This window comes from Lepidochelys olivacea, assembly GCF_965140295.1.
Source record: "Lepidochelys olivacea isolate rLepOli2 genome assembly, chromosome: 3".
Lineage (NCBI taxonomy): Eukaryota > Metazoa > Chordata > Testudines > Cheloniidae > Lepidochelys > Lepidochelys olivacea.
Window position 1 is genome coordinate 86,154,883 of NC_140413.1, and position 22,166 is coordinate 86,177,048.

General features: G+C 41.6%; 1 protein-coding gene across 1 annotated transcript in view; it reads left to right on the top strand.

The window, feature by feature from the left end:
• SLC16A10 (solute carrier family 16 member 10) overlaps nt 1-22,166 on the top strand; it is a 166,227-nt gene that overhangs the window by 107,941 nt on the left and 36,120 nt on the right. Inside the window, exon 3 of the mRNA XM_084623478.1 lies at nt 9,740-10,178. Coding sequence (XP_084479604.1) covers nt 9,740-10,178 — 439 coding nt within the window. The remainder of the gene's footprint in view (nt 1-9,739; nt 10,179-22,166) is intronic.

A 22,166-nucleotide genomic window follows, 5' to 3' on the forward strand; every position in this document is an offset into this window, starting at 1 on the left:
ATTTACCTTGACTTCTGAAAGGTTACTCCCTGGGTGTAACTTCATGGCCAATTTGCAAAGCCACCTCAACCCCTGTGCAAAAGGTAGAATTCATAGGTTTCAGAGTAACAGCCATGTTAGTCTGTATTCGCAAAAAGAAAAGGAGTACTTGTGGCACTTCAGAGACTAGCCAATTTATTTGAGCATAAGCTTTCGTGAGCTCACGAAAGCTTATGCTCAAATAAATTGGTTAGTCTCTAAGGTGCCACAAGTACTCCTTTGGTAGAATTCATAGGTGCTCATCTTGATTCAGTAGCAGCAAGAGCCTACCTCCCAATGCACAGATTCATGACCCTATCCAGCACAGTCAACATAATCCATCCAGATCAGCCCTCAAACCCTGGTGAAGAACGGTCTTCAGCAGTTGGGGCATATGGCAGTTAGGATTTCTGTTATCCACCATGCAAGACTGCTAATGTGATGTCTTCAAGGGTGGCTCAAGACTGTTTATTCATTGAACAGACACAGTCTAACTACACTACTTTCCATACCCATTAGGGCTGTCAATTAATCAGTTAACTCACCTGATTAACTCAAAAAAATTAATTGCAGTTTTAGTCGCATTGTTAAGCAATAGAATACCAAGTGAAATTTATTATATATTTTTGGATGTTTTTCTACATTTTCAAATATATTGATTTCAGTTACAACGCAGAATACAAAGTGTACAGTGCTCACTTTATATTATTATTTTTGATTACTAATATTTGCACTGTAAAGAACACACACAAGAGTGTTTTTCAATTCACCTCATACAAGTACTGTAGTGCAGTCTCTTTATCGTGAAAGTGCAACTTACAAATGTAGTTTTTTTGTGTGTGACATAACTGCACTCAAAAACAAAACAATGTAAAACTTCAGAGCCTACAAGTCCACTCAGTCCTCCTTCTTGTTCAGCCAATCGCAAAGACAAACAAATTTGTGTACATTTATGGGACATAATGCTGCCTCCTCCTTATTGACAATGTCACCTGGAAGTGAGAACAGGCATTCGGACTTTCGTAGCTGGCATTGCAAGGTATTTATGTGCCAGATATGCTAAACATTCATATACGCCTTCATGCTTTGACCTCCATTCCAGAGGACAAAGCTGTGATGATGCTCATTAAAAAAATAATGCATTAATTAAATTTGTGACTGAACTCTTTGGGGGAGAATTGTATGTCTCCTGCTCTGTTTTACCCCCATTTATAGCAGTCTCGGATGATGACCCAGCACATGTTGTTCATTTTAAGAACACTTGCACTGCAGATTTGACAAAGCGCATAGAAGGTACCAGTGTGAGATTTCTAAAGATAGCTACAGCACCTAACCCAAGGTTTAAGAATCTGAAGTGCCTTCCAAAATCTGAGGGGGATGAGGTGTGGAGCATGCTTTCAGAAGTCTTAAAAGAGCAAAACTCCAACGTGGAAACTACCAAACCACCAAAAAAGAAAATCAATCTTCTGCTGGTGGCATTTGACTCAGATGATGAAAATGAACATGGGTCAGTCTGCACTGCTCTGGATCATTATCGAGCAGAACCTGTCATCAGTATGGATGCATGTTCTCTGGAATGGTGGTTGAAGCATGAAGGGACACATGAATCTTTTTAGGACAATATCTTGTGGCACCTTAGAGAATTTGCTCAAATAAATTTGTTAGTCTCTAAGGTGCCACAAGTACTCCTTTTCTTTTTGCAGATACAAACTAACACGGCTGCTACTCTGTAGTCTCTAAGGACTCTGACATACGAAAGCGCTCTACGAGATCTATTTCCTCTTCTACAGCCCTTCTCATAAATGTTCCCATTACTGAAATATGTAGAGCCGTGATGGAGGTCTCTATACGTACCATTGCTGAGCACTATGCAATAACACATGACTTGCTTTCCAATGCTGCATTTGGCTCTGCTATATTTTTTTCAATACTTGACGTAAATCAAAGCCCCCTCCTCCTTAAGGGGAACTGCTCAGTATTCACCAAGCCCTGGTCTACACTACGAGTTTAGGTCAAATTTAGCAGTGTTAGGTCGATGTAACCCTGCACCCATCCACATGACCAAGCCTGTTTTGTCGACTTAAAGGGCTCTTAAAATCAATTTCTGTACTCCTCCCTGGCGAGGGGTTTAGCGCTAAAATCGGCCTCGCTGGGTCAAATTTGGGGTCGTGTGGATGCAATTTGACGGTATTGGCCTCCGGGAGCTATCCCAGAGTGCTCCATTGTGACTGCTCTGGACAGCACTCTCAACTCAGATGCACTGGCCAGGTAGACAGGAAAAGCCCCGGGAAATTTTGAATTTCATTTCCGTTTTGGCCAGCGTGGCAAGCTGATCAGCACAGGTGACCGTGCAGAGCTGATCAGCAGAGGTGACCATGGAGTCCCAGAATCGCAAAAGAGCTCCAGCATAGACCAAACGGGAGGTCCTGGATCAGATCGCTGTATGGGGAGAAGAATCCATACAGGCAAAACTCCATTCCAAAAGACAAAATGCCAATATATTTGCCAAAATCTCCAAGGGCATGATGGACAGAGGCCACAACAGGGCACACAGCAGTGCTGCATGAAAGTTAAGGAGCTGAGGCAAGCCTACCAAAAAACAAAGGAGGCAAATGGTCACTCCGGGTCAGAGCCCCATACATGCCGCTTCTATGATGAGCTGCATGCCATTCTAGGAGGCGATCCCTTCTCTGTGGCAGCCAAGAACTAACTGTTCATCATCCTGGAGCCAATACCCTCCCAACTCTCCCAAGGCGGGCTCCTGGACCATGAAGCTGGAGAAGGTACCTCTGGTGAGTGTACCTTTCTAAATATAAATACATGGTTTAAAAGCAAGCATGTTTAATGATTAATTTGCCCTGAAGACTTGGGATGTATTCGCGGCCGATATAGCTACTGGAAAAGTCTGTTAACGTGTCTGGGGATGGAGTGGAAATCCTCCAAGGACATCTCCATGAAGCTCTCCTGGAGGTACTCTAAAAGCCTTTGCCACACGTTGGAGGGAGGCCTGTTCATGCTGAGCTGTTCGCGTTTGGCTGAGGGATCTTCCCTGATACTAGCCACGTGGGAAGGGGAGGGGGTGTAAATCGCTTGATTCAGTGTGAAATAGTTTTCCCTTTGTTCTCTAAAATGTATCTTTTTAAATACTACTCTTCCTTTGTTTTCTCCCACAGCTGCAAATGTTTCTACGCTCCCCCTATCATCTCCATCCCAGAGGCTAGCGCAGATTAGAAGGTGAAAAAAACACATGAGCGATGATGTTCTCAGTACTCATGCAGACCTGCCACACTGCAAGAGCTCAGCAGAATGTGTGGAGGCAAAGAATGGCAGAGTCCAGGAACGCGTTAAATGAACGCAATGAGAAGAGGAAGGAGCGTGATGAGAGGAGGCAGGATGCAATGCTGAGCCTAATGGGGGAGCAAACTGACATGCTTAGGCATCTGGCGGAGCTTCAGGAAAGGCAGCAGGAGCACAGACCGCCGCTGTGGCCCCTGTATAACAGCCTGCCCTCCTCCCCAAGTTCCATATCCTCCTCACCCAGATGCCCAAGCATGCAAGGGGGGGTGAGAGGCAGGAGGCTATGGGCACCCAGCCACTGCACCCCAGAGGATTGCCGAAGCAACAGAAGGCTGGCATTCAATAAGTTTTGAAGTGTAGTGTGGCATTGTCCTTCCCTCCTCCCCTCATCCACCAGCCCACCCAGTGCTTCCCTCCTCACCCACCCACCCCCCAGGCTACCTTGCGAGTTTTCCCCCTATTTGTGTGATGAATTAATAAAGAATGCATGATTTTGAAACAATAATGACTTTATTGCCTCTGAAAGTGGTGATCGAAGAGGGGAGGTTGGTTGGCTTACAGGGAAGGAGAAACAAACAGAACTGTCATACCATAGCCTGGCCAGTCATGAAACTGGTTTTCAGAGCTTCTCTGATGCGCAGGTCACCCAGCTGTGCTCTTCTAATCGCTCTGGTGTCTGGCTGTGCATAATCGGCCACCAGGCGATTTGCCTCAACCTCCCACCCCACCATAAACTTCTCACCCTTACTCTCTCAGATATTGTGGAGCACACAGCAAACAGCAATAACGATGGGAATATTGGTTTCACTGAGGTCTAACCTAGTCAATAAACTGCGCCAGCGCGCCTTTAAACGTCCAAATGCACATTCTACCACCATTCTGCACTTGCTCAGCTGATAGTTGAACTTCTCCTTACTACTGTCCAGGTGCCTGTGTATGGCTTCATGAGCCATGGCATTAAGGAATAGGCTGGGTCCCCAAGGATAACTATAGGCATTTCAACATCCCCAACAGTAATTTTCTGTTCTGGGAAGTAAGTTCCTTCCTGCAGCTGTTCAAACCGACCAGAGTTCCTGAAGATGCAAGTGTCATGCATCTGTCCCGGCCATCCCACATTGATGTCGGTGAAACATTCCTTGTGATCCACCAGTGCTTGCAGTACCATGGAAAAGTACCCCTTGTGGTTTACGTACTGGCTGCCAAAGTGGTCTCGTCCCAAGACAGGGATATGCGTTCCATCTATCGTCACACCACAGTTAGGGAATCCCATTGCAGCAAAGCCATCCACTACGACCTGCACATTTCTCAGAGTCACTACCCTTGACAGCAGCAGGTCAGTGATTGCACTGGCTACTTGGATCACAGCAGCCCCACTGTAGATTTACCCACTCCAAATTGATTCCCGATTGACCAGTAGTTGTCTGGCATTGCAAACTTCCAGAGGGCTATCATCACTTGCTTGTGAACTGTGAGGGCTGCTCTCATTTTGGTATTCTTGTGCTTCAGGGCAGGGGAAAGCAAGTCACAAAGTTCCATGAAAGCGGCCTTACGCAAGCGAAAGTTTCACAGCCACTGGGAATCATCCCAGACCCGCAACACTATGCGGTCCCATCAGTCTGTGCTTGTTTCCTGGGCCCAGAATCGGCATTCCATGGCATGAACCTGTGCCATTACCATAATGATGTCCAAATTGCCAGGGCCCATGCTTTGAGAGAAGTCTGTGTCCATGTCCTCATCACTATTGTGATCGTGCTGTTGTCGCCTCCTTTGCCTGCTTTTGCAGGTTCTGCATATACTGCAGGATAATGCGTGAGGTGTTTACAACACTCACAACAGCAGCGGTGAGCTGAGCGGGCTCCATGCTTGCCGTGGTATGGCGTCTGTAGGAGAGCAGAGTTTCAGCGGAAGCGGTGGAGGACAATGGTTAGCACCGCGCACATTTCCCGAGGAAGAACACACGTACCCGGGAGCCCATGACAGACAACATGGAGAAATTCACTATCGAGACAAGAGCAGGAGAGCAGAGTTGCAGCGGAAGTGGTCGATGATGACGGGATGCCACGAGAATAGATATTTATAAAGAACGATGAGATGACCTGCGAGGTGGATTCATTGCACCAGGAGAGCAGAGTTGCAGCAGAAGTGGTGGTTGGATGACGATGGTTAGCAGTCCTACTGCACCATCTGCTGAAAGCAGTATGGCGTCTGCACGGAAAAAAGGCGTGAAACGATTGTCTGCCATTGCTTTCACGGAGGGAGGGGCGACTGACGACATGTACCCAAAACCATCCGCGACAATGTTTTTGCACCATCAGGCACTGGGAGCTCAACCCAGAATTCCAATGAGCAGCGGAGACTGCGGGAACTGTGGGATAGCTACCCACAGTGCAATGCTCCAAAAGTTGACACTAGCCACGGTACTGTGGATGCACTCTGCCGACTTAATGCGCTTAGTGGACACACACACAATAGACTGTATAAAATCGCTTCCTAAAAATCGACTTCTATAAATTCGACCTAATTTTGTAGTGTAGACATACCCCTAGAATGGAGCACCCTTTGGGACACTACTTGCAGAAGAAGAAATGCTTACTCACGTAGTGTAGTAACTGGTTCTTTGAGATGTGTGTCCCTTTGGGAGCTTCACTACCTGTTCTCCTTCCTCTCAGCTTTGGAGTTCTCTGCTGTGGAGCCATGTGGTAGAGAAGGAACTGAGAGCAGTTCACCCTCACAGTGCTATATAACAGCACAGAGTATGAGACTGAGTAAGATGCATATGCAGGCCAAACAGACACTGCCATGAGCAATCCCCGCTCAAAGATGCGGGGGGAACAAGGGCACCTAGAATGGAGCAGCCTTAGGGATGCACATCTCAAAGAACCACAGTTACGTCACAGACTGAATAACCATTTCTTCTCTTCCTGCTATCATCTAGCTCCTCATATAGTGTTCACCTACTATTTTGCCTTCCTTTTTCATGTTTGTGAGACTGTTACCCATAGAGAGGGTACTCAGGAGGTTCTTGCTGCTTAGGGTGACCACATTGCCCAAAGGGAAAATAGGACATCATGGGGGATTGGCCCGAGCTGCTCGCCTGAGCCCTCCTCCCCACATGGAGCTGGCGTTGTTGCTCGCCTGAGTCCTGCTTACCCCCCACGCAAGGCTGGCGTTGCTGCTCACTTGAGCCTTATCTGCCCTCCCTGTGCGAGGTTGACGCTGATGTTGCTGCTCGTTCCAGCCCTGCCTGTCTGCCCCCCATGCAAGGCTGATGCTAGTGTCATTGCTTGCTCGAGCCCTGCCTGCCCCCTGCCTGAGCCCTGCCGTGCTGGTGTTGCTGCTTGCTAAAGCCCTCCATATACTGAACCCTGTCCCTGCCCCCACACGGGGCTGATATTGGCATAGCTGCTCGCTTGAGCCCTAAATGCCCCCTGCCAGAGCCCTGCCTTCCCCCCTGCGCAGAACTGGTATCTCCCTTCCCCACCTCATCTGTTCCTCTGCAACTCACTTTTTTGACAAAAGTGGGCATTTGTGCCATTTGCTCTTGCCAACTGAGCAAACGGGAAAAATGCCAACTTTGCATTAAAAGTCAGGATGGGCAGGACAGGGCTTTAAAAAGGGATTGTCCTGGCCAAAACGTGATGTATGGTCACCCTACTGCTGCTGCCCTTTAAAAGGACAGAATGGGAGGCAGAGGGAAAAGACCCTTTTTGATTCAGGATATCAGGAAAACCAGTAAGGATGAGAGCAACTGGAAAGTAAATAGTAAGACTGATTCATTTTTATGACCATCAATCAGTACTTAAGAGTTTTTTTCTGAATAGTTTAATGAATGCATAACACTGAGCTGTTTTTCATCTTAGGACAGAAAGCTGCCTGTGTCACCTCCTTCTTGCCAGAGTATACCTCTGTAAACATTCCTTGGAACTGCAGAATTTCTGTTTGACTAATAAGGTACCTTAGGTGGGGAAAAGTGAGAGAGAGTGTTTGTGTGCAGAGAGGGAACACTTGCACAATTTACTACCCATAATAAAAAGTTTGCTGCTCTAAGCTCTGCAGATCAATTTGTGACCCATATTGCATGAAGATAACCAACAGCAGCAAGATAAGACAAAATAGTAAACAACTAAGATTGATTAGTTTTTGTGATAGTCAATCAGTGAAAAATAACTGAGAAAATAATTAGAGAAAGTAATAAAGCACCAGAAGGAGTATAATCTAATAATAAACCAGAACCACTTTTGTGAATGGTAAATCATATCTCCAGCGTTAGATTCCTTTGAAAGAGTTAACAAATACGCACAACATACATATAGTAAAACATTTCTGCTACATGCACACATTTAAAGTTTTTGCCTCTTAATGGATAGGTTTCATATTGAAAAGAACAGATGTAACACAATCAGTAAATCAGAGCCACATTTAATGGCTGCATGTCATTTATTTTTTAGAGCAAATATATACTGTACTCTTCTACATCTAAATTATGCCTTCATCTACTTTTTGATTAGATCATTGTCATGAGTCATTTTACAGACTGAAGAACCGTATTAGTTCTAAGATACCACATAGAACTCCAGGCCCTGAATACATCTATTTACAAAAGATTAGGCTGCCATCTTTTGGCAGAAGGAAAGGAACAAAAAACATTACTAACAAACACACATAAGATGTATTGTGCCATTGGACTCTCCTATTTGATTTTAATATAATAATTCCAAGATGATAGTCCTCCCAGTTTATTAATGTTTATTGCAGGCCAGTACTAGCCCAACTGTAGTTGCCCTCTTATGGCTTACCTAGACTAGGATAAAAGGTGTATTTTAAAAACATGTTAGCCAATGTGTTTTAACTAATACATTCTAAAATTCTAGGGTTCGCTGCCACTGTCTTTCATATTTTAAAATACAATTTGCTCTGTTTGCACTATAGGTTTAAAAAGTTGTACTTAAAATGTGTTAGCTAACTGTTTTGTAAAATGCATCTTTCATCCTTGTCTAGACAACCCCCTGAAATAAGCGCTTGGTACTTGACTTTCTAACAGAATTCTAACGCAGAATTCACTGTTGTAATCTCTCCTCTGTGTTGCAGCTGTCTCAATCTCCGGGAGATGAAAATATATTTTCATTACTTTGCTTGTATTCTCCTTATTAATTATATCCATATTCTCTGGAGCAAGCATCTTTTTGGTGGCAGCCTAATCTTACTTGTGTAGCAAGAGAATGGCCCTGTTTTCACTTCAATTGTATTTTGTGGTGGAATCTCTGCCATGAGGAACAAATTATTGTGTTGCTTGTTCCTAATATAACCTGGAGTAAGAATGTCATTCTCTCTTAATAGATTTTTTTTCTCATTACTTTTTTTGGGCTGTACTATACCTGTGTATGTAAATATAAATGCTGGAAAACACTGATGTAAAAAAGTGAAAAAAATTTGAATATTTGGTTATGGTTAAAGGGATGTTGTCAGGTGAAAAATCATACTTAACAAAATCTGACCAGTTATATATAACCCATTATACTAAAATTTGAAATAATTTTCTAGTTTTATTCTTTACAATTAATAGTTTCAGAGTGGTAGCAGTGTTAGTCTGTATCAGCAAAAACAATGAGGATTTCCCCATACTAATTTCCCCCTACTGTTACTCACATCTTCTTGTCAACTGTTTGAAATGGGCCACCCTCATTACCACTACAGAAGTGATTTTTCCTCCCTTGGTATTCTACTGTTAATTGAATTGTCTTGTTAGACTGACTCCCCTCCTTGGTAAGGCTAATCCAACTTTTCATGTACTGTGTATATGTACTTGCTACTGTATTTTCCACTCCATGCATCTGATGAAGTGGGTTCTAGCCCATGGAAACTTATGCCCAAATAAATTTGTTAGTTTCTAAGATGCCACAAGGACTCCTTTTGTTTTTACAATTAATAGTGTTCATTTACTTCTTGCATTATTGTACTTTCCTTGTGGAACATAAAAATAGACATCCGATTCACTTTTTGGCCCTCAAGCATTATCATAATGTTGCAAAATTTGGGTTGCAAACATAGTAGGGAAATGCTTAAATCCAAACAAAGTATTATTTTCGCTGGATTTAAAAAACAAACAAGCCACAGATGTAACTGAACTTACGTTTTGGTCTAACTTGACCTGAGACTATCTCTTAAAGAATATTAAGTGTACTTTCAATCAGATCTCATCAATGAGAGTATGAAATATTCTCTGATTTTCCCACTTAACTATTGTATGCTTGAGTAAATAGAATTTACTTCTACAGTAAATAAGTATAAATTATATTAATATTTTATTCTGCAATCACATATGTGGAAAATTAACTCTTTTATATGTAACTGTTGAATATGAGCATTCACAGTGTTGTATGTAACATACTAATGCAATTTTCAAACTTTTTTTCTTTTGATATAGCTCCATTGAACCTCTGTATTTCACCTATGGAATCTTATTTGCCTGTGGTTGTTCATTTGCATACCAGCCATCCTTGGTCATTCTGGGGCACTATTTCAAGAAACGCCTTGGACTAGTGAATGGCATCGTCACTGCCGGCAGCAGCTTGTTCACTGTGTCACTGCCTTTTCTTTTGAGAGTGTTGATTGATTCAGTTGGCCTGTACAACACTTTAAGGGTTCTGTGCATCCTTATGTTTGTTCTTTTCCTGGCTGGCTTCAGTTACAAACCCCTCATTTCCAGTGCAAGTGACAAAGAGGGTGGAAAGAAGGGCATGTTGAGATTTCATTCTGCAAAGAAGATTTTCAGTTTCTCCATTTTCAAGGTTACGGGTTATCGAATCTGGGCTTTTGGAATCCCCGCTGCACTTTTTGGATACTTTGTGCCTTATGTTCACTTGGTAAGTGCTATGTTTAGTTTTTTTAAAAAATCTGTTCCCTTTATATTCTGGACTAAGAAAACCACTGGTAATAGGAATATCTAACACCAGAGTTGTACTGTGGAGGATCACGTGGCTTGCGTTCTAATGTCTGCAATTAGGAGACATTCTAGCTGTCAACCAGAACCTTTGCACTCTCTTAGTCTGGAGCCAGTTTAATTTTTAGTTCCTCATTTTCTCCCCTGAAGTTGTATAGAGGGGAAAAAGGAAAAATATTATAACTGCACAAGAAAGCCTCCACGTAGTATTTCACTTCAAATGAATCTGTTTCACTTCAAATGAATGTTGTACTATTGACTGAACAAAATTGTTTGATTTTTAGGCCCTGAATAATAAACATTGCCAATTACACTGTATATTTATCAATCATTTGAGTGAGGATTGTGAGTGGGTGCAGCATATTAGAGTTCAGAGCAGTACTGAGAATATACTTTAGAATATACAAATATTATGCTTTAGACCTATTGGATACTTTATGAAAAAACACTCCTGCAGATAACAAAATAGGGAGATTTTGACCAAGATTGTAATGAAAGAATTAAAATATATTGCAGAAAAAAAGTTGATTTCTAGTCCATGCTTAATTTCCCATTTTGATTGATATGTCAGTAATATTATTAACTAGAGCTGTGCCAAAAATTTGCACTGCTAGTAAATCAATGTTTTAATAATAAATTATTCACTCATTTTGTTAGAAGCAAAATATTTGGGCTATATCTTGCCTTTCCCTTTGAAATTTCGTAATAATAAGTACAAAAAAGGAGATCTTGAATTTTGTATAATGCCAGTAGTAACATTCCCATTCCCATTTTCATGGGTTTATACCTGCCAAGGTTGGTTCTCCTTAGGATAGTTCCTATCTCTACAATAACTAATAGGACCTGGAGCTATGGTGCCGTAGAAGCTGTCAATCATCTACATCTTGTGCATGTACTTCCGTTACTTTGTCTCCACAGCAGAAAAAAATACTACTCCCTCACCACCTTCTCCACCTACAAAGTTCTTACTCTAATGATATTTGATGCAACTTGGAGGCACCTTACATGAACTTCATCCAACTGGCCAAGTATCCCATTTCTTAGGAAACTACTCAAAAATAACTCACTAACCGGGGCTGTTAAGCATGAAGTGATGGACTTGCAAAGCAAAGGACTTAGGCCTGCTCTACACTTAAAAATTAGATTCACCTAGCTGCCAGGCTCAGGGCTGTGAAAAAATTCTAACCCCTAGTGGAGACATGGGTTGGTCGATGAAATTTCTGTTGACATAGCTACCGCCTCTCAGAGAGATGGATTAACTACACATTGGAAGAACCCTTCTGTCGATGTAGGAACCGTATGCATTACAGTAGCATAGGTTCAGTGCTGTAGATATGCCACTGTAGCATCTGTAGTGTAGGCGTATCCTTAAAAGAAAAGAAGCTGAAGGGATGAATTGTTTATTCCATTCCACAGCCTCTTCAGCAAACTCACACTAAGAATGTTTGATAAAGAGCAGCCACTACTAGGGTTGCCATCTATTATGGAAAAAATCAGGATTACTTCAGTTTTCATTAATTAGTCTGGCATAAGTCAGTAACTTGATGCAAAAACAGTTTTATTTTTAAAAAAGCCTATATGCAACACAGTGGGTGACAAATTATGATGTCATGGTGTTATATCATTTTTTGGCAATGAATGCATCAAATACATGAAAAGATTCTGCATGAAAGATGTCACTGCTGGTATTAAATTAATGCAGGGGTCGGCAACCTGTGGCACGCGTGCCAAAGGCGGCACACGAGCTGATTTTTAGTGGGATTCTGCTGCCAGCCAGGGTCCCGCTGCTGGCCTGGATGGGCAGAACGCCGGGCCGGCAGTGAGCTGAGCGGGGCCTGCGGCCAGGACCCTGGCTGGCAGGGGCCGGCGGACAGAGCCCCAGACTGGCAGCCGGCTGAGCTGCTCAGCCTGCTGCCGGTCTGGGGTTCCGTCTGCCACCCGCGCTGCTGGTCTGGGGTTCCGGCTGCTGGCACCGCTCAGCCCGCTGCCAGTCTGAGGTTCCGTAGGGGGACAATTATTTGAATTTTTGATTGACGCAAAAATTGTGACTTGTTTTTGGTTATTTTGTTATAATTGTATTATTAGTGGTCTTACTGTGTGAAATACAGTCTACTATTCTTATGTAGACTGTATTTCTTCAAAATAGTGAGTAAATCCTTTTTTAAACAAATCCCCATGTAGTGTAATTGCAGACTAGATACCACATGAAGTAGAAATAGTGAGGCACTGGACTTTTGTTTGCTTTAAGTTCTCCAGCTGCTCCAGTAAATGACAAAGCTCAAGAGGCGAGCAAAATAAATAATAATAATAATTAAAAAAAAATCTAATTTGATGCCTTCCTTGTATGTGTGAGGAACTAACAATAACTAAACAAATGAAAATCACTAAACATACTTTAAACTTCTTCAGAATTCTGAAAGACAAATCTAACATACCTTCCATCACTAAGGTAAATTCGGTTATGCAAAATACAGGCAAAAATTATGACAATCTTTTAACTAGCCAAAAGTACTGCTGCACATAAGAGATTCTCAGCTCTGTTAGAATGCTTGTAAATGGGTGTTGCTTGGGTCCAAGATTTGATTAAACCCACAAGTAGAGTTGGGGGGAAAAAATACAGCTTACTGATTTAAAATAGTTTATTCTGTTTATTATGCACTTTCATATATACAGATGCTCTGCTTTTGCAATATGATCTCTTCTGTATCCTATAGGGGTAATTTATGGCTCAAATTGAGGGATAGGGATCCAGAATATAAGAGCAGCTTGTGATCTATGCTGCTTTTAATGGCATTATACTTTCTGATGATGCCTTGAAAAGAGTTATGTAAAGTTAGGTATGAAATGTAATATTTAGAAAATGATCTTGAAATGTCAATATCAAGGGTTTCCTCCCAGGAGATATCCTAAAACCTAGTATTTTGATCTTTTGTATAAATATCTAGAAGCATAACCTACCTTAATTTAACATCTCAGTAATATTAAAATGCTGTGAATTTCAATAGGATTAGTTCAGTCTACCACATGTTGGGGAGGGATAGCTCAGTGGTTTGAGCATTGGCCTGCTAAACCCAGGGTTGTGAGTTCAATCCTTAAGAGGGCCATTTAGGGATCTGAGGTAAAAATTGGGGATTGGTCCTGCTTTGAGCAGGGGGTTGGACTAGATGACCTCTTGAGGTCCCTTCCAACCCTGAGATTCTATGTGGGGGGAAGCCTCTCCATTTCTGAGGAATTTACATTATCCCAATAACTGACAAATGACCCAGAGAAAAAAACCAAGGATTCTTTTAGTAGAGTTTTCATAAAATCCTCAATTTGTTGTACTCTGCTTTGCCTGCAAGGAAAATCAGTCCTAAACAGCATCTAACACTTGGAAACATTCCTTCCATTCCAGTGCAAAACAAATTTTCTTTTTTTACTTCACAGTTTGTTACTGAAAGAAATGGGGAAGTCTTCTGTCTGTTTTACACTTTTCTCCTTTAAACATCTGTATCTTAAATTATTATTTATATTACAGTAGCACCCAGAGGCTCCAATGGGGATCAGGGCCCCATTTGTAGTAGGTGCTTTGCAAAGACACAGTCCCATCCCTGTAGAATTTACAATCTAAGGCAAGATGTGACAAGTGAATCACAAACAATAGGAGGAAAGGGGAGGGAGGAGTATAGCCTATATAACTGCGACTTATTACTATATAGGTATTTTTATAAATCTTATCAATGTAATATCTGTTTGCCTACATTCAGAATTTGATGGTTCTGAATTAAACACTTCAATTGATGATCACTAGCATTTCAGAAAACCTGGCATTCAAACGCCATAATAGATTAATTTCTGATTCTAGTTATGTCAGAAGCAAAGAAAGTCAGGAGAAAGCAAGCCAACAATAAATATACTGTAATGGTAAAATATGAATGTTTTGTGAACAAGCAATGCTACACCCATTGTCAAAGCAGTGTAATACATATGCTTTCAGGACTAGTAAACTTTTTTAAACCTTGGTCTTGGATCATTGATCAGAAAGCAGAGTGTTTTAATACCTGAAAGAGCACCCATGTGTGAAAGATTTATTTTATGATAATTATTTTACATATAAGCCTAAAGGACTCCTCCATCCCCAATAGCAGAAGCTCTTTTGACCAAATCCAAATGTTGTAATATCACAAGATACACACTGCATCTTCTGATCCCCCTGAAGTTAAATGGTCAATTTATGAATATCTGTTTAAATAATCCCTGATAAACACTCATCAGTTTAAAATATGTGCTAGTAAGAATGATAGGAAAAATGATTTGCAGATTGAATTTTACAGTTACAGCTCGAGGGGGGGGGTCAGTGCGGGCAGTAGCACACGACCTGGCACCTCGACTGGGGCTAGGGGTGGTGGGGCTGGCAGGCTCCTTATCTGGCTCTGTCCCTCCCCGGAAGTGCTGACATCCCTGTCCCTCAGCTCCTAGGCAGTAATGTGGCCAGGCAGCTCTGCACGCTGCCTCTAACCTGAGAAACGGAGCCAATAGGAACTGAGGGGGCAGCCCCTGCGGGTGGGGGAATTGTGCAGAGACCGCTGGTCATGCTGTGCCTCCGCCTAGGAGCAGAGGGAGGGGGATGTTGCTGCTTCAGGGGAGTCCCCCAAGGTAAGCACCGCCCAGAGCCCCCACCCCCTCCCATGCCCCGACCACCAGCCCTGAGCCCCCCACCCAAACTCCTGCTGAGGAAAGGGGGGCACAGTGGCCTGAGACTGCCCCATTAATGGCTGGTGCAGGGGCTGCCTGAGCTGCTCAGGCAGCCCCCGGGCCAGGCGCACCGGCTGCTGCAGAAGTCATGGAGGTCACAGAAAATCTGTGATTTCCGTGACCTCCATGACAAACTCGCAGCCTTAATTATTACTAGGGATAGGAACTTAAAAATGCTTTGGGGAATGGTTATAGTAACAGAAACCACCTCTTGCAGCTGTAAACTGAGAGGCATAGAGCCCTGTGGATATCCCGCACACTCAACAGCCTAGGGGGGAGGGGGAAAAAGAGTAGTTAAGCAGCAGCAAATCCCATACACTCTGGCAGCCAAGAGATGCTAGTAGGAAATAGAAGAAATGTTCCTTCTCCCTTCCAGCATCCAGATAGAGGTGGGAAGGGTGGCTTCAAATTATCTGACAACCTCTAGCCTGAGGTTGATACAAAAAATGGGAAGTTCATAAGCAGGGTGCAGGGTTAACACCCTGAAACAAATCTCAGCATCTTCCCTTTTCCCAGCAGTTGGAGGGATATGGAGGCTGGCTTCGTACCTTGATGTTGCCCCCGAACAGGGTCTCCATCCCAGCTTCACCCCATGTTTTGTATCCATCTGTGGCTAGTAGGGTTAGTCCTTTGGTTACTGGGGATCAGTAAAATTTCCTAGCCCTTTGTTTGGGTGCATGCATTGTCATGTTGGTAGTTGGGCAAGCGAGGTAGAGATGATGGGATAAATTAGAAATGAGAAGTATGTTACTGAGATAAGTGTTGGGGGAGAAATGGAAAAAGGAGAGAAAAATCTATGTTAGGAGATAGAGAATGCAGAGTAGGGAAGAGGAAAGAGGAGGAGTAGAGAAGACTATGCAGGAAAATCTGTGTTGCTGTCTAATACAGGACGAAAAACAAGTGAAGTAAAGACAGGCAAAGCAGTTCTTACAAAGGCAAGGGATGGATTAAGTACGGCTGGTCAAACAGTACTGCATAATTATCTGATGAAACTCACTGGTATTTGTTGGGTAGTTTATTTGATAGTTTGTTGTGGTTATTATAAAATTATAAATTATAAAATATAAAATTATATTCAGAAAATGCATCACATTAATGCTAGTAGAATTTGTCAAATACATTTAATTAATAGTTTACAAGCCCTTATATTTAAACTCTTATATTGTCAACCAACGTACTATTTAAAGTTACAATTAAATACAGTGCACAGCTGTTTTACGTCTTTAAATTAAATGGAACATGGCTTTAGGATGAGGTGTGGTGACAAAAGTCCAAATGTAAGTATAAAAGAGAGGTAGAAGTTGAGGTGGAGAGGAATAATAAATTTTAGTAGGGTCACAGAAGCAACAAGAGGGAGAACAGTGAGGAATCTGCTCAAGATCTTTTACTCTCTATTCACAAATGCAAAGAGTATGGGGAATAAACAGGAATAACTGGAATTCTTAGTACACAAGCAAAATTATTACTTAATTGGCACCACAGAGGTTTGGTGGGATAAATATTATGGCTGGAATGTTGATATAGAGGAGTATACCTTGTTCAGGAAGGACAGACAGAGGAAAAGAGAGAAGGTGTTGCGTTGTACTAGAATGTATGAACTTGTTCCAAGGTTCAGAAGGAGCTGAGAGGAAGGCCAGTTGCATATCTCTGAGTGAAAATAAAAGGGGGAAAAATCTGGGGCAACATCATGTTAGATGTCTAGTAGAGACCACCAAATTAGGAAGAGGAAAGCGGAAAAATAGGAAAAATATTCAGATATTCTAGGAAAAATAATATTTGAAACACAAGACCTAGAAGACTTTAACTACCAAAATATCTGTTGGAAAAATAATCCAGCAAAACACAGAAAGTTCAGTATGTTCATGGAAAGTGTTGCGGGGGGGGGGGAGAGAACAACTTCTTCTTTCAGAAGGTGGAGGAAGAAACCAGGAGGGCAGCCATTTTAACTTGATTCTGACTAAGAGAGAAATTGGTAGCAAACTGAATGAGAAGGCAACTTGGGTGAAAATGATCCTGAAATCTTCAAGCTTCATGATTCTAAGGAAAGGAAGGAATGAGAACAGTAGAATAAGGACAATGGACTTCAACAAACTTAGACAACTGGTAGGTATGGTTACATGGGAAGAAAATCTAAGGGATAAAGGAGTTCAGGAGAGCTGTCAGTTTCTCAGAGACAATATTTAAGCACAGCTATTCTTCCCATCTTTCCTGACACAGAGGAAAGATAGGAAGAATAGCAAGAAACCAATATGGCTCCATCAGGAGCTCTTTCATTACCTGAAAATCAAAAAGGAATCCTACAAAAAGTGGCAACATGGAAAAACTGCTAAAGATGAGTACAAAAGAATAGCACAAGCATGTAGGGAAAAAATCAGAAAGGCTAAAGCGTGAAATCAATTACTCTTAGCAAGGGACATAAAAGGTAATAAGAAGAGGTTCGATAAATACATTAGGAGCAAAAGAAAGACTAAGTAAAGTGTAGGTCCACTGCTTAATGGGGAAGAAGAGTGAATAACAGACAAAACCAAGAAGGTTGATGTGTTCAATGTCTATTTTGCTTCAGTTTTCACTAAAAAGGTTAATTGTGACTAGATACTTAACACAAATAATATTAACAGGGAGAAGGAATGCAAGCCAGAATAGGGAAAGAACAGGCTAAAGAATATTTAGATAAGTTAGATGTATTCAAGTCAGCAGGCTCTGATGAAATTCACCCTAGGTACTTAAGGAACTAGCTGAAGCAATCTTGGAAACATTAGCAATTATCTTTGAGAACTCTTGTCATGAGTTTATTATGATATTTTCTGACTGGCTTACACAACTGTATCAAGATGTGAGCCGTTTGGAGCCAGATTCCTAAGTAATGATAGCCTAACACTTGTTCCTTAGGATTACTGTCTGGAAATCAAAAAACATGTTTCAGGGTTAATATCAAATCCTCAGATGTCAGGTCATAAATGTTTAAAACTCTGGGTCACCTGCAAAAGACACAACCCCATGGACATTACCAATAAGAATTTCCCATACTAAGGATCTTCAAAATAATATCCCATCGTGTAGTGAATTATATGATGTGGAAGGTTTAAACTACTCTTGTAACTTTTTGCACACATACTTCTATAAGAAGTTTAAAGCTCTTTCTTGTGAAAAGGTAGCTCATACAAGCAGGATCTTCCCCAGTTATTTTAAAAAGGGGAGGAAAAAAAGCTTTGATCCCCACAGCAAGTGCTCATTTATGGAGAGCAAGGAGCAGGGAGAGTAAAGAATAAATTTTAGAAACTTCATCTGATTTGAAAGCAAGCTTGAAACATACATACAAATCCAAAAAATATGATTAATAGAGAAGGGAGAAGAAATATAAATTTCTACGGAACACAGGACAATAGAGGACTGTGCTCATTTCAGACTTGGCAGGCTCTTTGAGGGGGAGCAGTTCCCTTCTAAGTCTCAAGATGGTTCCTGAATAGTAATTGATGATGAGCTTGCTTTCCATAGTGATTAGACCTAATATGAGGGCAGCAACATTTCAAATAGCTGCATTTATTTATTTGTATTACCACAGTGCCTAGGATCCTAATTATGGACCAGGACCCCATTGTGCTAGGTGCTAAGCCAACAAAACAAAAAGTTGATCTCTCCCTGCCCAAAGAGCTTATAATCCAACCATAAGGCAAGAGACAGCAGATGGATACAGATAGATGCGAAAGTAGAAGGAACTAATGAGACGATCAGCATGATTACTGATACCATAGCATTGTATGCATTGTTTAGTCTGCTATCTTCAGGAAGATACTGGAATTATTTACCTCACTGCATGGGCTATTTAATCAATTATTTTCCTGTTCTGCTCAAGCATTTTCAACAACAACAATTGGATCCTATGTCAGAGACCTAGTTTAATTTCTTAATAATCTTTAACATCTGGCTCCAAAACTACAGGACAGGAAGGCACTTTGACAGATTGGATTGAGATTACATTTCCTATAGATCAGGCCTTCTGTCTTCCACTTCATTTCCAGCAATATTACCCTCAACATGATGCTGGGGTTTTGGTTTAGTGCTGGCTTTTGAGTACCACAGACCCCACGCTACTTCATACAATCCTAAAGCGTAAACTGAAGGTGCCTATGCATAACCTGTTAGAGGTGATGAGATCATAGAACAAGATGATATAGCTGGCTGTAGCCTTTCTAATTGCTGCTGTGTTGGCCAGACTGATCTTAAGAATCAGAGAAACCATTCTGATAGTTCTTTGTAACCCAGATTGTCATGAAGGTGTCTCCCAAACTTGTCTCAGAATTTACCTCCTCTTTTTTGAATTAGGCTTGCCTCCTCCTTCATATGTATTCTAAATTTCATCATCCCAAAGAAATCTTAAATTACATAAGAAGAGAAAGTGGTTTAATAACTGAACGTTTGAAAACAGAAATAAGAGCCTTTAAACATCAATTGCTAGATGGGCAAAACTATGGACTAAGGAAACTTATTTAAAATGGCAGTCTCTGTGGAAATATATTTGAGAATACACTAGTAGATCAGTGTTGGAGAGCACCATATGAACAGTATAAGTTTTGCCCTCTATTACTAGACATAATGCAGATGCTTCCTTTGGTCAAAGAGGTCATTTAAGATTCAGATTTTTCTATTTTACTTTTCTCTACCTTTGATATCATACAGCTTGCTTATCCATATCCCTAACGTAATTGCTAAATAGGTTAAGATACTGTACAAGCATACAAGAAAGAGTAGTATCTTGTTTGTATATCCACCAAACCTGAGGATACTGCCTTCTGTTTGTTATATAATTGTTACTATTATTAATAATGTCAATTTTTTTTTAAATTATATGCTTTGAAAATTATACTGGAATACAGGCTTGAGACTTGGACAAATGACAGCTTGTAGTGGTGCCAAAGTTCTTGAGCTTCTTCTGTTGTCATAGATGGCCAGCAATAACCCTAATGTAGCCTCCAGACTGCTAGTTGTACAAGCCCCAAGAAAACAAATCTTACAGGTAAAATCACTTGCTTAGCAAAGTGAATTGCTGTATATCTGGTTTTTTTCTTCTTCTACATTTTCGTCAGAAAGGAGGATCCAGGGTGTGAAGCTAGCAATAAGAAACAAAACAGAAAGTTATTGCAGAATAGACAATAATAGACTTAGCCATGTCTTTAAAAGTTTATCAGAAAGATTCGAGGTATGGAATTAAGTCTACTAGCCAAAGACTGCTATGACCAGGTAAGGGAGCCTATCTGTAGTCTATGGTAAGAAGCCTAATCCCTACCCCAGCTACTAAACTTAAATAAGTGAAAGGCAGATGATGTGCTAGCTAGCATTTCTACCAAAGTTTCTGTCCCTGCTCAGGAATTCATGTCTTATATTAGCCTGTGATTGGGAGAGCTGGTGAATTTGAAACAGACACAGGTACCTGTTATTGAAAAGAAGGAGATTTTTCTTTCTCCACCTCACTTCTATCCAGATCAAATATACAAGTGGATTTTTCAAGCCCTAGATATCGTTTTTACAGGGTTGGGGTACTAATATCAATTGTTTTTAAATGTTATCATGCACTTTAAGATTATTTCAAGCTATTTTATAGGGAACTGATCGTTCAAGGATTACTATTGGAATAAATAAACCTTTAATCCTTTAGGTTCTCATTTCAAACACAGCCTAAATCAATAGTGACTGAAAGCAGTTTCTCATCTAATGATTGTTCAGAACCCAATGGGAAATTCATTTAGCTGTCCAATTTTCAGCAGCCAATTGTCCACATCAGAAAAGCCCTACACTTAGCACTAATTGACTTTCCTTATTGGCATTCTTTGCATAGACCAAGTACTGATTAAGCATGGAAACTGAACTATTCTCACCTGTGGAAATGGCAGAGGGGAGATGTGTTTAATCCCTGTGACATTTCTTTGTGGTGTACTACTACTATTGATAAATAAAAGATTTTGTTCTCCAAGTCTGCCAGTCCATCACTAAAATTCTCATCTCTCTTCCTCCCCAAAACAGCAGGTAGTAGCAGCTCCCCACCCGGTGTTATCCTTGTTGTCTCTTTTTAACAATAATTTGTAATCTTACTTTAGTTAAAATGTGAGGTAATAGCAATGAAAGCAGATATGTAGCATTCTACATTGTCTATAAAATGCTGCTGTTAGTTTTTAGTTGTTGGTATAGTCATGTGAATAACATATTGCTTTGAAATGATGCTGCAGCTGGACTTTTTGAGGTAGCACCAAGATGAAGCCACTGTTAATTATTAAAAATAGTCCTGATAGACAGAGCTTCCCACTCATGTATTGCAACTCTCTCTGTCCAGCTGTTTTAAATAAATTTAGAGCTACTGAAGGTACTGTTTAGAATTTTTCTAGGGAAACGTTTCTGACCTCAATGATAGTATTACTTGTGGTAGATGTTTCTGTGAAGGTGTGTGGCCCATTATAGTAGCAACCACACCATAGTGTCAACCTGTGCTCAGAGCAACCATCAGGCGATGCAGAGAGCATAGGGTAGATTCACAATAATTAAGGCTATGATTTAGTCACGTATTTTTAGTAAAAGTCATGGACAGGTCACAGGCAATAAACAAAAATTCATGGCTGTCCTATGACTTATACTATAAATACCGGCAACTAAATGTGGGAGCCACTGCTGCAGGGAGGGAAAGCCGGGGGCCACTGCTGGGGGGGACAACAGGGCCAGCTGCTGCTCCGGCTTCCCCGGAACCGCTGCCGGGGGAGGGGGCATGGCTGCTCTGGCTGCCCTGGGACCGCTGCTTGGGCGGTCCCTGAGGCCAGCTACATGGGGCCGTCTGAGCAATGGCCGGTGTGGCTGGCTGCAGGAGCTGCTCCGGCTGCAGCCAGTGTGGCTGTCCCTGGGGCCACCTGAGTAGCTGGCCCCAGAGCCAGCTGCTTGGGTGGCCCTGGGGTCAGCCACAGTGGCCGCTGGAGAAGTCACAGAGGACATGGAAAGTCACAGAATCCATGACTTCTGCAACCCCTGTGACAGATACGGAACCCTAACGATAATGCCATCTTTACACTGCTGTTAAAATACTTCATTGTCTATAGTGCTCTCACAGGTTCCAACTTTTTACTTAAAATATTGACATGCGTTGCTAGAAGCTTTTAGAGTACCTCAGTAGAATTAGCAGATACTTATTATTTTCAAG